This window comes from Microtus oregoni, unplaced genomic scaffold, assembly GCF_018167655.1.
Source record: "Microtus oregoni isolate MIOR12 unplaced genomic scaffold, Mior012 000007F_ref0000211, whole genome shotgun sequence".
NCBI classification, from domain to species: Eukaryota; Metazoa; Chordata; class Mammalia; order Rodentia; family Cricetidae; genus Microtus; species Microtus oregoni.
Window position 1 is genome coordinate 10,146,416 of NW_024543066.1, and position 13,909 is coordinate 10,160,324.

A 13,909-nucleotide genomic window follows, 5' to 3' on the forward strand; every position below is an offset into this window, starting at 1 on the left:
GCATCACATGCATGCCTGGTGCCCACTGGGATCAGCAGAGGGCACCAGATCCCCTGAAACTGGAGTGATGGATGGTTGTGAGCCACCGCGTGGGTGCTGGGAAGTGAACTCAGGTCCTTTGCAAGAGCAGCTAGTGTTCTTAACTGCTGAGCCATCTCTCCAGCCTCATTCAAGGCTTTTATTGTATTCACCCTCCCGCCCCCAGTTCCTCCCATATGTACCCTCCTCTCCTCCCTACCCACCTAACTTTTCTTCTTTTTCCCATCAGGTTAGTTTATGTTGTCTAACTTCTCTTGGGAGTGGGGCCTGACCGAGAGAGTGGTTGATCTACAGGGCTCACGTAATTAAAGAAACCTAACTCAATATATTGAGTTCCTTTTCAGTAGAAACAAAATCTTACTGGAAATTCTAAAGGAAAGGAACTGCTAAAACCAAAGTACTTTCAGAACTCAGAGTTGGAGCTCTTCTCTTCTACTCCTGGATTGGATCTCTGAGTTAAGTAAAGGATGTGGCCACTTCTCACTTGCTTAAATAACAATTGTTTGTATCACAAACATAATAGGGACGTGTTTGGGGTTGTAGCCCAGCAGGTAGCGTGCTTGCACAGCGAGCACAAAGCCCTGGGTTTGATTGCAGCATAGATGGGGGATGTGTGGTAGCATCCAGCACGTGAGGTGGAAACAGGAGTTCAAGATCATCCTTGGCTGCAAAGCAGGTTCAAAGCCAGCCTGGGTTCAACCCCCTCCCCACAAACACATACACACACAAAAACTAGGTATTAAAAGGTTGTAAATAACTCTCTGTGTGTGCTACAACAGAGTGTGGAGGTAAGAGGCCAACTTGAAGAAGCTGGTTCTCTCTTCCACTGTGCAGTTCCTGTGGACAGAACTCAGGTTATCACTATTGGCAACCATCTTACCCTCCTTCCCAAAGTAGTTTTAAACTTTGTAAGGATCCCACTATTTTTTCTTACTTTTTCTTTGGTTTTTTGAGACAGGGTTTCTCTGTGTAGCCCTGGCTGTCCTAGAACTTGCTCTGAAGGCCAGGCTGGCCGCAAACTCAGAAATCTGCCTGCCTGCACCTCATGAGTGCTGGGATTAAAGTCGCGTGCCACCACACTCAGCACAAATACAAGTATTTTAACAAAATGCCGGGGACTGGAGAAACAGCACAGTGGTTAGTTAAAAGCACTGGCTGCTCTTCCAGAAGACGCAGGTTCAATTCCCAGAACATACATGATAGCTCACATCTGTTTACAGTTGTATCTCTTGGGATCTGATGCCCTCCTTAGGAATGCAAATGAATTTGCAGACAAAACACCTGCAGACAGAGTCCATCTTTTAGCAAGAAGTCATTCACAGTCATGTGTCCTTTTCCACCTAGTTTATCATGGATCTCTTGCAACCCATACATTCACAGCTATCTTGGGAGTTTGTTTTGCTTTTTCAGATTTTTAAATTTTTTTTTTGGTCTTTTTGCATTTTGTTGTTGTTGTTGTTTTGTTTTTGTTTGTTTTTTTTGAGACAGGGTTTCTCTTTAATCAGTCTTGGTTGTTCTGAAACTCACTCTGTAGATCAGGCTGGCCTCGAATGTCTCACAGAGATCCGCCTGCCTCTGCTTCCTGAGTGCTGGGATTAAACTGTGTGTGCCACCACCGCCGGGCCAGATCTTTAATTTTTTTAATTAGTATATATGTGTGTGTGTGTGTGGTATTTGCTTGTGTGTGCAGGTCCCTTTGGGATGCCAGAAGGTGGCTTTGGATCCCCTGGAGCTGGAATTACAAGCAATTGAGTCACTCAGTGAGAGCAAAACTTTAGTCCTCTGCCAGAATTAACATGAGTTCCTAACCACTGAGCCCGTTCTCCAGCCCCTGCTTTTTATTTCTGAGACAAGGTCTTCTTATGTTGACCAGAGTAGCTTCCAATTTGTGAGCTTCCCACATTACTCTCCCAAGTCTTTCTTTATTCTTCTGTTTTGCTAATTTAGTTTTGGGTGGGGTGATATTTAGATTTTTGAGAAAGTTTTCCTATGTACCCAAGATGCGTGCAGCTCAGAGTATGATGGTGCCGTCACCACCCAGGAGACATGTTTGTGAGGATTATCTAGATGAGGTTAGTTGAGATGGGTTTTCCCATCTCGACTGTGGGCAGCACCGTCCCATGGGCTGGGCTCCTGGACAGAACGAAACAGAAAAAGTGAAGTGAGCACTGCCATTCCCCGAGTGTGGGTGCAGTGTCCGCTGCCTGAGCATGAGCCCAGCAGGCACCCGGCTGTCCCACAGCTTTTGTATTCACTTATTTTACTCCTTTGAGATGGGGTCTCACTGTGTAGCTCAGCAGTCTGTCCTGGAACTCACTCTGTAGACCAGGCTGGTCTTGTACTCACAGAGATCTGCCTGCCTCTGCCTCCCAAGTACTGGGATTAAAGGCGTGCGCCACCACTGCCCAGCTTAATTTCCTCTTTTTTAATTGAGGAAAAATGTGTATGTTTGGGTGCTTTGCCTGCATGTCTGAGCACCACAGGTGTGCTGGTTTCCACAGAGGCCAGAGGAGAGCAGCAGATCCCCGGATGGTTATGAGCTGCTGTGTGGGTGCTGGGAACCAAACTTGGGTCCTCTGCAAGAGGAGCCAGTGGGTTTCTTTTTGTAATCTCAGAGATCCACCCGCCTTTGCCTCCCGAGTGCTGGGATTAAAGGAGTGCGCCACCGCCGCCAGGCTGGAGCCAGTGCTTTTAACAGCTGAACCGTCTGTCCTATTAGTTCTCAACATGTGAGCAGAGACCACTGTGGGAGTCAAACAACCCTTTCACAAGGCCATCAGAAAACATTACAGTTATGAAGTAGCAATGAAAATAATTTTATAGTTGGGGGGGTCCCATCCATGAGGAACTCTATTAAAGGGTCACAACATGGGAAAGGTTGAGAACCACTGATCTAACCAATCCCATAAAGAAGTTTTTACATGTGTTTGTATGTGCATGTTCATCTGGGTATATACAGTGTTCATGTGGAAGTAAGAGGACTACTTTGGGGGAGCCACGTTCTCTCCTTCCGCCTTGAGGCACTCTTTTGTTTCTGCCCCTGTGCTGTCTGCTGACCAATTATTCTGTCCCCACTTCCCAGCTTGCCCTGGGACTGCTGGCATTTCAGTTAAGGCCTGTGGGCTTTTGGTGGGGGGTGGGGTTCAAGGCAGGTTTTCTCTGTAACAGCCCTGGCTGTTCTGGAACACACTTTTAGATGAAGTTGGCCTCGAAGTCAGAGATCTATCTCCTTCTGCCTCTGGAGTGCTGGGATTAAACGCTTGCTTGTGCCACCACTAGCTGGCTGAAAGCCTTGGGCTTTTTTATGTGGGTTTTGGATATCAAACAAGGATCATTAGGCCTTCATGGCACACAGTTTCAAACGCGTAGCTGTCTTGCTGGCCCAACTTCTTGCTGTTCTGTATTTTTTTAATAATGTGCATTGTGTGTGTGTGTGTGTGTGTGTGTGTGTGTGTGTGCACATAAGTGTGAGTGCCCTCAAGAGACTAGAAGCCTGAGATCCACTGGAGCCTAAGTGACAGGTACTCGTGGGCTGTCTCATATGGGTATTTGGAATTGAATTCAGCTCATCTGCAAGAGCAGAGAGCCATTTTTTTAATAAAGTTTATTTATTTATTTAGTATACAGTGTTCTGTCTGCATGTATGCCTGCAGGCCAGAAGAGGGCACCAGATCTCATCATGGATGGTTGTGAGCCATCATGTGGTTGCTGGAATTGAACTCAGGACCTCTGGAAGAGCAGTCAGTGCTCTTAACCACTGAGCCATCTCTCCAGCCCCAAGAGAGCCATTTTTTAAAACTGATCATGCTATGGGTTTCTTAAGAGGCGTATAATCATTACCGATATTAAGAAGGAGAAGGAAAACAGCATTTGAACGTCAACTCTATGCTGTGATGCTCAGGATTAAGGTCAGATGAACAAGACATAGTTGGTACTTTGTTTGAAGAGAAGTACAAAGTTAACACAGACAAGCTGAACTGAAGAACACACACTGATTCTTCCCAACTGTCAAAGATGTGTAGGATTCAGAGTGATGGGCAGCTAGATAGAGAGCACTTGCCCAGCATGCACGAGGCCCTGAGTTCAGCCCAAGCACCACAAAACAAAACCACCACCAAATTACTGGTGCAGCTGAGGGCACATCTTGGCAGTAGGATACGTACTTAACAGATGTCCTGGAGCAAGACAAATGGGGCTAGATAAGGAAGGACACGGCTCATAGCCCCCAGAACAAGAACATTATCCCCTTCCTGTGACTTCCCAAAAGGAAGATGCTATACCTGATAAACTGATTCCACTAAGGAGATAGATGTTTCTGGCTAGCAGGCACTAGGTTTGACACTTGATGTGAGGTTTGAGAACCCATGTTCAGAAAACATAAACTTCTTTGAAAGTACCTGTCAAATAACTAGGGTGCTGTTGTGTGGCTTTTCAGCTGTGAAGAACGGGCTTGGTTTTGAAAGGCTACCTTAGATTTGTTAAGTATGGCTTAGTGTTAATAAAGCTTCAAACTAACACGAAATGACAGTGCCCTGAGAGGCATCCCAGGTCCCTTTGGAAGACAGTAATCCTGTCCCTTTTAATGTCTTTAGGACCCAGAGCCTGGCATCTAATAATTCAGCTGTTTTGGATGGATTTAAGAGAAGACAGAATTTTCTGCAGAACTGTGACGGCATAAAGAAGAGGCAAACACTCACATCCAGTTCCTTGCTTCAACTAACCCCAGTTATAAACGTCTAACTTAAAAACAAATGTATTTCAGATGTGGTATTACACTGTAGATCAGACTGGCCTGGATCTCGATGGGTAATCCCCCTGTCTCTGGTTCTGGAGTGCTGGGATTACAGGCATAAACCACCATGTCAGGATTAAAATTTTAACTGACTTTGGAGAACTCTTAGGAACTGGATATGTAAGGATCCTCTAAAGCTGAACATATGTGCTATTATTAACCCCACCATATTGTATTCTAATTACTTTCTTCCTTTTTACCATTTTAAAGCAGTTTTCAGTGCCTTTTACTAGAAATTTTTGTGGTTTTTCAATAAAAGAAACATGAAATCATTTATCATTTTCTAACTAAATGTTATTAACTTTAATTTTCCTTGATCGGTTTCTCCAATACATATAGTGCCATTCTCATCAGCCACAGGAATGTGGAATGCTCAGGTTAAGTGGATTTCACAGAGAACAAAGGGCTGCACAGACACTTGGAGATTAAAGCACTGTTGGAAAGAACTGATACGATGTGCTGCCCTTTTCTCAGAGGAATCCTTCCCTGGGTCCTCGCTGCCCAGGGTCTTTTTTCCAGCCTGCCTGTAGGTAATCAAATGGCCCCAAATGGGGTTGACTAAGGATATCTAGAACTCCTGTGTCCGTAGACCTGTGGTTCCCTACAGCTCGGAGACCGTGTGTGTAATGACTACAAAGAAATGTATGCAACCCATTGCTTGTATGTGTTGCTTTAAGGGGCATTTGAGATGGATTTCTGATGAATATCCATGATTCTGGTTTCATAGGCTCCTCAGACCAAGGTCCAGACAGGTATGCTGTGTGCCGTGTCCTTTTGGGAAGTCACGGAGCACCATGGCCAGAGTCCACATTGCCCAGGGCATCATGTTCATTCGGATCAAGCTGCAGAATGAATAAGGACCACATGGCCAAAGCCCTACAGCTTCAGTCCCCTGGCCACCCTGTCTCCAAGAAAGACTTCACTAAGTGAAATCCAGATGAATATGAAGACGTGGTGGCTGAGAAGCAGCTCACCTGATGGCTGTGTGGTCAAATATATCGCAGTCATGGTTCCAGTGCAAGAGGCAGGCCTTGGGCTCTCAAGGTCCTTCCTCCACTGTGCCCAACCTCCTACATCATCAGGGTTTTTTTATTTTGTTTTTGTTTTTGGTTTTTTTTTTTTTAGCCGTGTTTACTAAAAATGTCACATTCGTTCCAAAAAGGAAAACAAAATAAGACAAAAAAAAATTCCTCCAAGTGAAAAGTGGGCAGATGTCTAATGTCTGTGTCTATAGTAGTAAGACACTCTGTTTAGTTTATAGAGAACTTGCCATGTTTTCAAAGACTTAAAAGGCATTTTACAAAATGTGCTGCCAAATTGGGTGTGCACAAGGATTGTGTTGGAAGGAGAACATGGTGAAAAGGAATGAATCAAGGGCCTTTTCCTCAACATTCTTAAAAAAGTGAGACTCAGATTCTTCGGTAAAAGCTGGCTATATAGTAGCATATTTAATAGCAACAAAATCATTTACTGATGGTGAGTTTGTTAATCTATGTATAGAGATTATATCAGATATAATACGTCCTGGGGGGAGGTAGGATAGTTCTAAAATCAGCTTTTCTACTGGATTACAGCCAAGTGAATCGAAGAAACTGGAAAATGGAAAGAAATTTGAGGGCGGTGAGGATTGAAGCTCATACGGTGGAGTGCTTGCCTGGCACTGGAGGGTCCTGGGTTCAAGCCCCAGCTCTGCGCGAAGTGGAAGCAGGAGCCCTAGAAGTTCAAGGTCATAGGTCATCCTTTGCTATGCCAACTTTGAGACTAGCCTGGGCTACATGAGGTTCTGCCTCAAAAGGAAGGAAAGAAGGGAAAATGGTAGACCTATCAAGGGTTCTTCTAAGCCGTGGAGGTGGACGTTCCCACTGGAGCCTGCCATTACACCTCCACTATCCCTTTTTCTTAGTGGTGCTGGTGACAAGTGTCACTGTTGAAAGAAATGTATGTCTTTCTTTCTTTTTTTTGTGTGTGTGTTTTGGTTTTTTGAGACAGGGTTTCTCTGTAGCTTTGGAGACTGTCCTGGAACTAGCTCTTGTAGAGCCAGACTGGTCTCCTGCCTCTGCCTCCTGAATGCTGGGATTAAAGGTGTGTACCACCATGGCCCAATTTAAGAAATATCTTCTTTAGTGCCATTAACACACACTAAGTAGATTTGTACAAAGTAATATATTCCATTATCAATGTGTCTGGATGGTGCCCTGCCCTGTGATGGTAGATAAAGGAGAGGAACTTGAAAAAGATTATCATGAAATTACCACCCCAAACTCACCCTCAATGAGGTGTCATTGCATCAAGGAAATTTATTTGAAAATTAAAGGCATCATGTCTCTCACCAAGATTGAATTTCTTACGAGCCCATAAATCACCCCCAATTCACGAGATTTCTATTAAGTGTTGATGTGGACTTCATCAACATCATTTGCTTTGGAGGTAAGATGGGTAAGTTGAGGCCAGTTGTTAAAATCTTTATAATTTTGAACCCTGTCTCGAAAAAAAAAGCTTTATAATTTTGACATTAAGTAGTTTATAGTATCAAATGCAATGGGTTCATGAAATGGCTCAGTGGGTAAAGGCATTTGCTACCAAGTCTAACAACCTGAGTTCAACTCCTGGGATCTACACAGTGGAAGGAAAGAACTGACTCCCAAATTTTGTCCTCTTACCACACAATCACACACTAGTAAATACAATGTCAAATGTCTCATTTTATATTCTCTTTCTTTACAGTAAAACACATTTTTAAAATTCAGCAAAGGTCCCGTGAAAGCTCGGTGGGTTAAGGCTCCTAAGCCCAACGACCTGAGTTCAATCCCCAGGACTCACAGTGGAAGGAACGAACTGACTCTCTGACGCTGTCCTCTGACCTCTGCGCATAATGTCATAACAAATGTAATTTTCGTGAAGTTTTATTATTTATATGTTATTGTCTTTATTAATGATCGCAAGTGTATGACCTATTTCTAAGCTATGAATGGGTCATGGGGCACTTCACAGAGTTGTCCTGGCATCTCCAGGAGCACACCCGTGTCAGGTGCACACAGACTTCCATCACATGAGCACACATGCACACTTTTTTTTTTTTGGTTTTTTGAGACAGGGTTTCTCTGTGGTTTTGGAGCCTGTCTTGGAACTAGCTCTGTAGACCAGGCTGGTCTCTAACTCACAGAGATCCGCCTGCCTCTGCCTCCCAAGTGCTGGGATTAAAGGCGTGCGCCACCACCGCCCGGCTATACATGCACACTTTAAAAAACTCTTTAGATTTATACATATGAATGTTTTACACACAATTATTGTGCTTACCACATGCATACCTGGTGTCCTTAGACAGAAGGGGGTGCCAGATCCTTTGGAACTGGAGTCACAGACAGCTGTGAGTCTGTCTACATGTGAGTGGTGGGAATTGGCCCCTGATCTTCTCTAAGAACACCTATGCTTTTCTGTTGTTTTGTTTTTGAGACAGGATTTCTCTATGTAACAGCCTTGGCCGTACTGAAACTCACTCTGTAGACCAGGCTGGTCTTCAACTCAGAGCTCTCCTGGCCTCTGCCTCTCAAGTTCTGGGATTAAAGACATGAGCACCACCACCACCTCAAAAGAACAAGTACTATTAATAGAAGTCATCTTCTCTTTGGTTATCCCCCTACCCCAGTCCTGTGTCTCCCCCGCATCCCCCTGCACCTTTTTTAATCAAATTATTGATAGTAGTTGAAATTACACTAGCTCAATAATAGATTGCCATGCCGGTGTTCTCTTAAACTACATGTGTATGTTCTTAGGTTGCAAACCTATCGCTGAATGTAATTAGCAAACATGCTACTGGGACATGTGGGCTCTGTTCTGGAAACAACAGGAAGGGCCTTATCTGAAGCTACAGACTTGAGGAGACAGGAAACAGGAAAGAGGCTGTTGCCTACCAGGGGTGAGGAAGCTATAAAGCAAGAAAGGGGGCACCCTGTCTCTCACACAGCCTCTCTTCCTGAAGCCTCAGGGGCTTCTCAGCAGCTTCCAGGCAGTTCTTAGGTGACAGTGCCCTCTTCTGGGGTAACTCATGCTGGCTCTGATGTCCTGGTTCCTACAGCCCAATTCAAAACACAGGCAAAACCGGGCTGGAGAGAAAGCCCAGTGACTGAAAACCTGTTTGGCTCCTACAGAGGACTGTAGGGTGGTTTCCAGGGAATCTTATGGCCACTTCTGGCCTGCCCAGGCACTCACATACATATACCCATACACATAAATACATGTAATTAAAAATACATTTTTTTAAAAACTCACAAAACTATTTACTAGCCAAATGGTGAAACTGGTCACAGTGGCACACACCTTTAATTCTAGCAGAGAAAGCAAGAGGCAGCACATGGGCGCTTTAATGAAAACTTCAGCTACATAGTGAGTTCAAGACCAACCTAGGCAACCTGAGACCCTGTCTCAAAAAGCCAAACAGCAGCAACAGCAGCAGCAGCAGCAGCAGCAGCAGCAACAACAGCAGCAGCAATCATTTAAGGGTGAGCACCTCTGCACCTAACTTCTACAGTGATGTTTGTTGCTTTTGCTAATCAGGTTTTTTGCATTACTGTCCTTACTTGGCTAACAAAAGGGTTTTTTTTTTTTATTGAGCTCTACATTTTTCTCTGCTCCCCTCCCTGCCTCTCCCCTTCCCCCTTCAATCCTCTCCCAAGGTCCCCATGCTCCCAATTTACTCAGGAGATTTTGTCTTTTCTTACTTTCTACTTCCCATGTAGATTAGATCTATGTCTCTCTTAGTGTCCTCATTGTTGTCTAAGGTCTCCGGGATTGTGGTTTGTAGGCTGGCTTTCTTTGCTTTATGTTTAAAAACCACCTATGAGTGAGTACATATGATAATTGTCTTTCTGTGTCTGGGTTACCTCATTCAAAATAATGTTTTCTAGCTCCATCCATTTTCCTGCAAAATTCAAGCTGTTGTTATTTTTTTCTGCTGTGTAGTACTCCATTATGTAAATGTACCACATTTTTCTTATCCATTCCTTGATCGACGGGCATTTAGGTTGTTTCCAGGTTCTGGCTATGTCAAACAAAGCTGCTATGAACTTAATTGAGCACATGTCCTTGTGGCACAATTGAGCATACTTTGGATATATACTCCAAAGTGGTATTACTGGGTCTTGAGGAAGGTTGGTTCCTAATTTTCTGAGAAATCACCACACTGACATCTAAAGGGGTTATACCAGCTTGCATTCCCACAGCAATGCAGAAGTGTTCCCTTTTCCCCACAACCTCTCTAGCATAAGTTGTCATCAGTGGGTTTTTTTTTAAATTTATTTATTAAAGATTTCTGTCTCTTCCCCTCCACCGCCTCCCATTTCCCTCCCCCTCCCCCAATTAAGTCCCCCTCCCTCATCAGCCCAAAGAGCAATCAGGGTTCCCTGCCCTGTGGGAAGTCCAAGGACCACCCACCTCCATCCAGGTCTAGTAAGGTGAGCATCCAAACTGCCTAGGCTCCCACAAAGCCAGTATGTGCAGTATGATCAAAAACCCACTGCAATTGTTCTTGAGTTCTCAGTATTCCTCATTGTCTGCTATGTTCAGTGAGTCTGGTTTTATCCCAGGCTTTTTCAGATCCAGGCCAGCTGGCCTTGGTGAGTTCCCGATAGAACATCCCCATTGTCTCAGTGTGTGGGTGCACCCCTTGAGGTCCTGAGTTCCATGCTCGTACTCTCTCTCCTTCTGCTCCTGCTTTGGACCTTGAGATTTCTGTTCGGTGCTCCCGTGTGGGTCTCTGTCTCAGGTGTTTGAAGATGTGTGGATTGACAGTCGGGTCTTCTATTCGATTCCATTGGTCCTCCTGTCTGTTGTTATGCCAATACTAGGCTGTTTTCAGTGCTGTAGCTCTGTAGTAGAGTTTGAAGTCGGGGATTGTGATGCCGCCAGATTGTTTTGGCTATCCTGGGTTTTTTGCTTTTCCAAATGAAGTTGAGCACCATTCTTTCGAGGTCTTTGAAGAATTTTGCTGGGATTTTGCTGGGCATCACAACAAAAGGTAAATGGGCTAAGGTCATATGCCCCCTTGCTTCTCCTTATCTCTCCCAACAATCTCTGCCCCCCACTGTCTTCATCAATTTGTAACTGCCTATTCACTTCCATATCATAATCCAAAGTGTTTTATTTCCTCGTGTGAGGAAAGTTTTACATCCACCTTCAAAGTGCTAGATGTCGTTTGATAGGTCTTTACCTTCTTTATAACTATGGGCTAAAAAAATTAATTTTGGAAATGACCAGAGCGGCAAGCTTAGAAATTTTAAATCATAAAAGTCACACAGTTTAATAAGCTAAGGCCAAGGACAAGGGGATTTTTATAGAACCTTTGATAGAGAATAGCCAGAAAAGAACACAGAATTTATCCTTTCAGGTTATATCAACACCTATTTTAGGATAGTTAGAAAATACGATCAACAAGACGATTCCATTGGTAAAGGCATCACCCACTGAGGCTGACAGTCTGAGTTTAATCTCCAGGACACACGTTATAGAAAGATAACTTCTGTGCACACACACATACACACACACACAGCAAAGAAATTAAAGCCAGGCACTGTGGCACATGCTTTAATCTCAGCACCGAGGAGGTAGAAGCAAGCAGATCTCTGTTTGTTTGAGGCCAGTTTTGTCCTCTAGCAAGTTCCAGATCTTCTAGGGCTACTTTGTAAAACTCTTATATTTATTTTTACAGTGTTCTGCCTACAGGCCAGAAGAGGGCACTAGATCTCATTACAGACAGTTGTGAGCCAACATGTGGTTGCTGGGAATTGAACCCAGGTCCTTTGGAAGAGCAGGCAGTGGTCTTAACCGCTGAGCCATCTCTCCAGCCCCAAATTCTTATCTAAAACAAATTACATGAAAATATGTGGTCTATAACGATGTTTCGATAGTTATATTTGGACCTAGGCACATGGTTCCTGCCTGTAGTTCTAGGCACTAGGGAGGCTGGAACAGGATGATCACCTGATCCCACAAATTGACGACTGTGTTTTGACTCGATGTCTGTGATGATTTATATTGATGGTCAACTTCACAGGATCTAGGTCACCTTGGAGGAAATCCTCTGGGCATGTCTGTGAGGGAGTATATTTGGGTAATTGATGTGGGAAGACCCACACTGGTTGCCAGATGGAATGAAAAGTTAGGTGAGCCACATCACTCTATGTTGTGTGGATGGAATGTGGCCAGCTGCCTGTATGCCTCCTGCTACAACTGCCCTGCCAGAATGGGTGCTACTCGTGAACTAGGAGCCAACAGGAAACCCTTCCTCGCGGTCCTTCGCAGATATTTGATCACAGCAATGAGAAAAGTCCTGTTTTAATTCCCATTGGGTTCAAATCTTATGAGCAGACATAAGTCTATTGAGGTATTTTTTTTATGATTTATTTTTATTTTGTGCAGTGGGTTTTGCCTGAAACACATCTGTGTGAGGATGTGGAATTCCTGGAACTAGGGTTACGGTCATGTGGGTGCTACAAATTGAACCCGGGTCCTCTGGAAGAGCAGCCAGTGCTCTTAACCGCTGAGTCATCTCTCTAAGCTGAGTCATCTCTCCAACCCATTTATTGAATTTTAAAATTATAGTTCCCGTTCCCAGGTTTCCTAATTGATTAAGCTAAGATGATGGCTACTGAGTCTTCCACTCCTTGGGCAGGTTACTCACGTCTAGGCTTATACTATCCTTTTCCGCCTGGTTAGATAGAGATCCGCGAGTTGGTTTGGGGAGTTTAGGACTTTGGAAGCACTAGTGCAGGGAGTAGGGCCATCCTCTCAGCCCCGGATTAGACACCTGCTTTTGCAGAGAGCCTTTCTTAAGCATGGGAGAAAAACAGCAGCGAATGACCTCACAGGCAGAAAAAGGGAACTCTGTGCTATAATGGGCTAGGATGTAGTGGTAAAGGAGACAGGGGACCAGGAAGGAGGGAAAAGAACAGGGGTCTTTATCCCAGAGGAGCAAAGAACAGCTTCTGGATGGAGAGGAGACAGACTTGGCCCAGAGGTAAAGGGGACCACCCCACCCCCCCATGTTAAGGTGAGGTGTTTAATTTTAGTTGGGCATGTTAATTAGGTGAGCCAAAGGGGGCTTTTGATTGCTGGATGTCAACATTTGATAGTAGGCTTAGCAGGAGGAAGTGGCCAATAAGGGACTAGACCTTGGGCCTAGCCTTAGGAATGTAATCTAACGGTTTTCAGCAAGGCAGAGGGATATGGGGAGAAAGACAAGGCTTAGGAATGTAATCTAACGGTTTTCAGCAAGGCAGAGGGGTATGGGGAGAAAGACAAGGCCTGCCAGAGCTACATGCGTGAGTGGGCTAGTGTCCCTCCAAGAGGTCATTTTGGAAGAAGTCACTTGAGGAGGGAGTAGAGATCTTAGGCTTTTCCTTTTCAGGCTTGCCATGAGAATATCAAAAATAGGATCCCAAAAAGCTAAAATTTTCCTTCATCTGTCTGGCCTTTAACCACAAGAAAGCAGCATCCGGTTTTGTTTTTTTTCCTGAAGCTGAGGACTGAACCCAGGGCCTTGCACTTGCTAGGCAAGCGCTCTACCATTGGGCTAAATCCCCAACCCTGCATCTGTTTTCTTTATCCCTGTTTTTCGTGTGGTATTCTTCACCCTATCTAGGTTCCTATGTATACCATATTCTGTTGTGGGGCACAATGACTGTCACTGTAGAGCTGGGTGTGGGTGTGAGGCAACAGGCTAGATTTAGAAAAGTGATTTAGATTTATAAAGATTTAGACAAAGAGACCCCTATGCATTCCTCTAACCTTTGGAAAAAGCTTTTTTTTTTTCCCTACCATCAATCCTTGAACACACCTGTTCACAGAACTGAATCCATAAAACTACAAATAAACAAGCATGGACTTCTAGGTTATTCCTTAATCACACGAAGTCCGGAAAGTATCACACAAACTTAATACTGTGAATATTGCGATCCCGGTCATTCACGTCCAGCCCCCAAACTCAGGGCATGTAGCCATCTGCAGTTTCGCTAAGACTGTTTGGGCTCAAATTACAAGGCTGCTGCACTGGACAGTAACATGTGGCTTGCAAGAATGCCCCTT

General features: G+C 44.4%; 1 protein-coding gene across 2 annotated transcripts in view; it reads left to right on the plus strand.

The window, feature by feature from the left end:
• Nucleotides 1–4,868, plus strand: part of Stox1 (storkhead box 1) — a 51,946-nt gene extending 47,078 nt beyond the window's left edge. The window contains exon 4 of one of the 2 annotated variants that reach the window (XM_041656596.1): nt 4,632–4,868. In XM_041656596.1, the coding sequence (XP_041512530.1) occupies nt 4,632–4,779 (148 nt within the window). In that variant the 3' untranslated portion in view covers nt 4,780–4,868. The remainder of the gene's footprint in view (nt 1–4,631) is intronic. The other variant, XM_041656597.1, reaches the window with a different exon arrangement.
• Nucleotides 4,869–13,909: the final 9,041 nt, after the last annotated feature.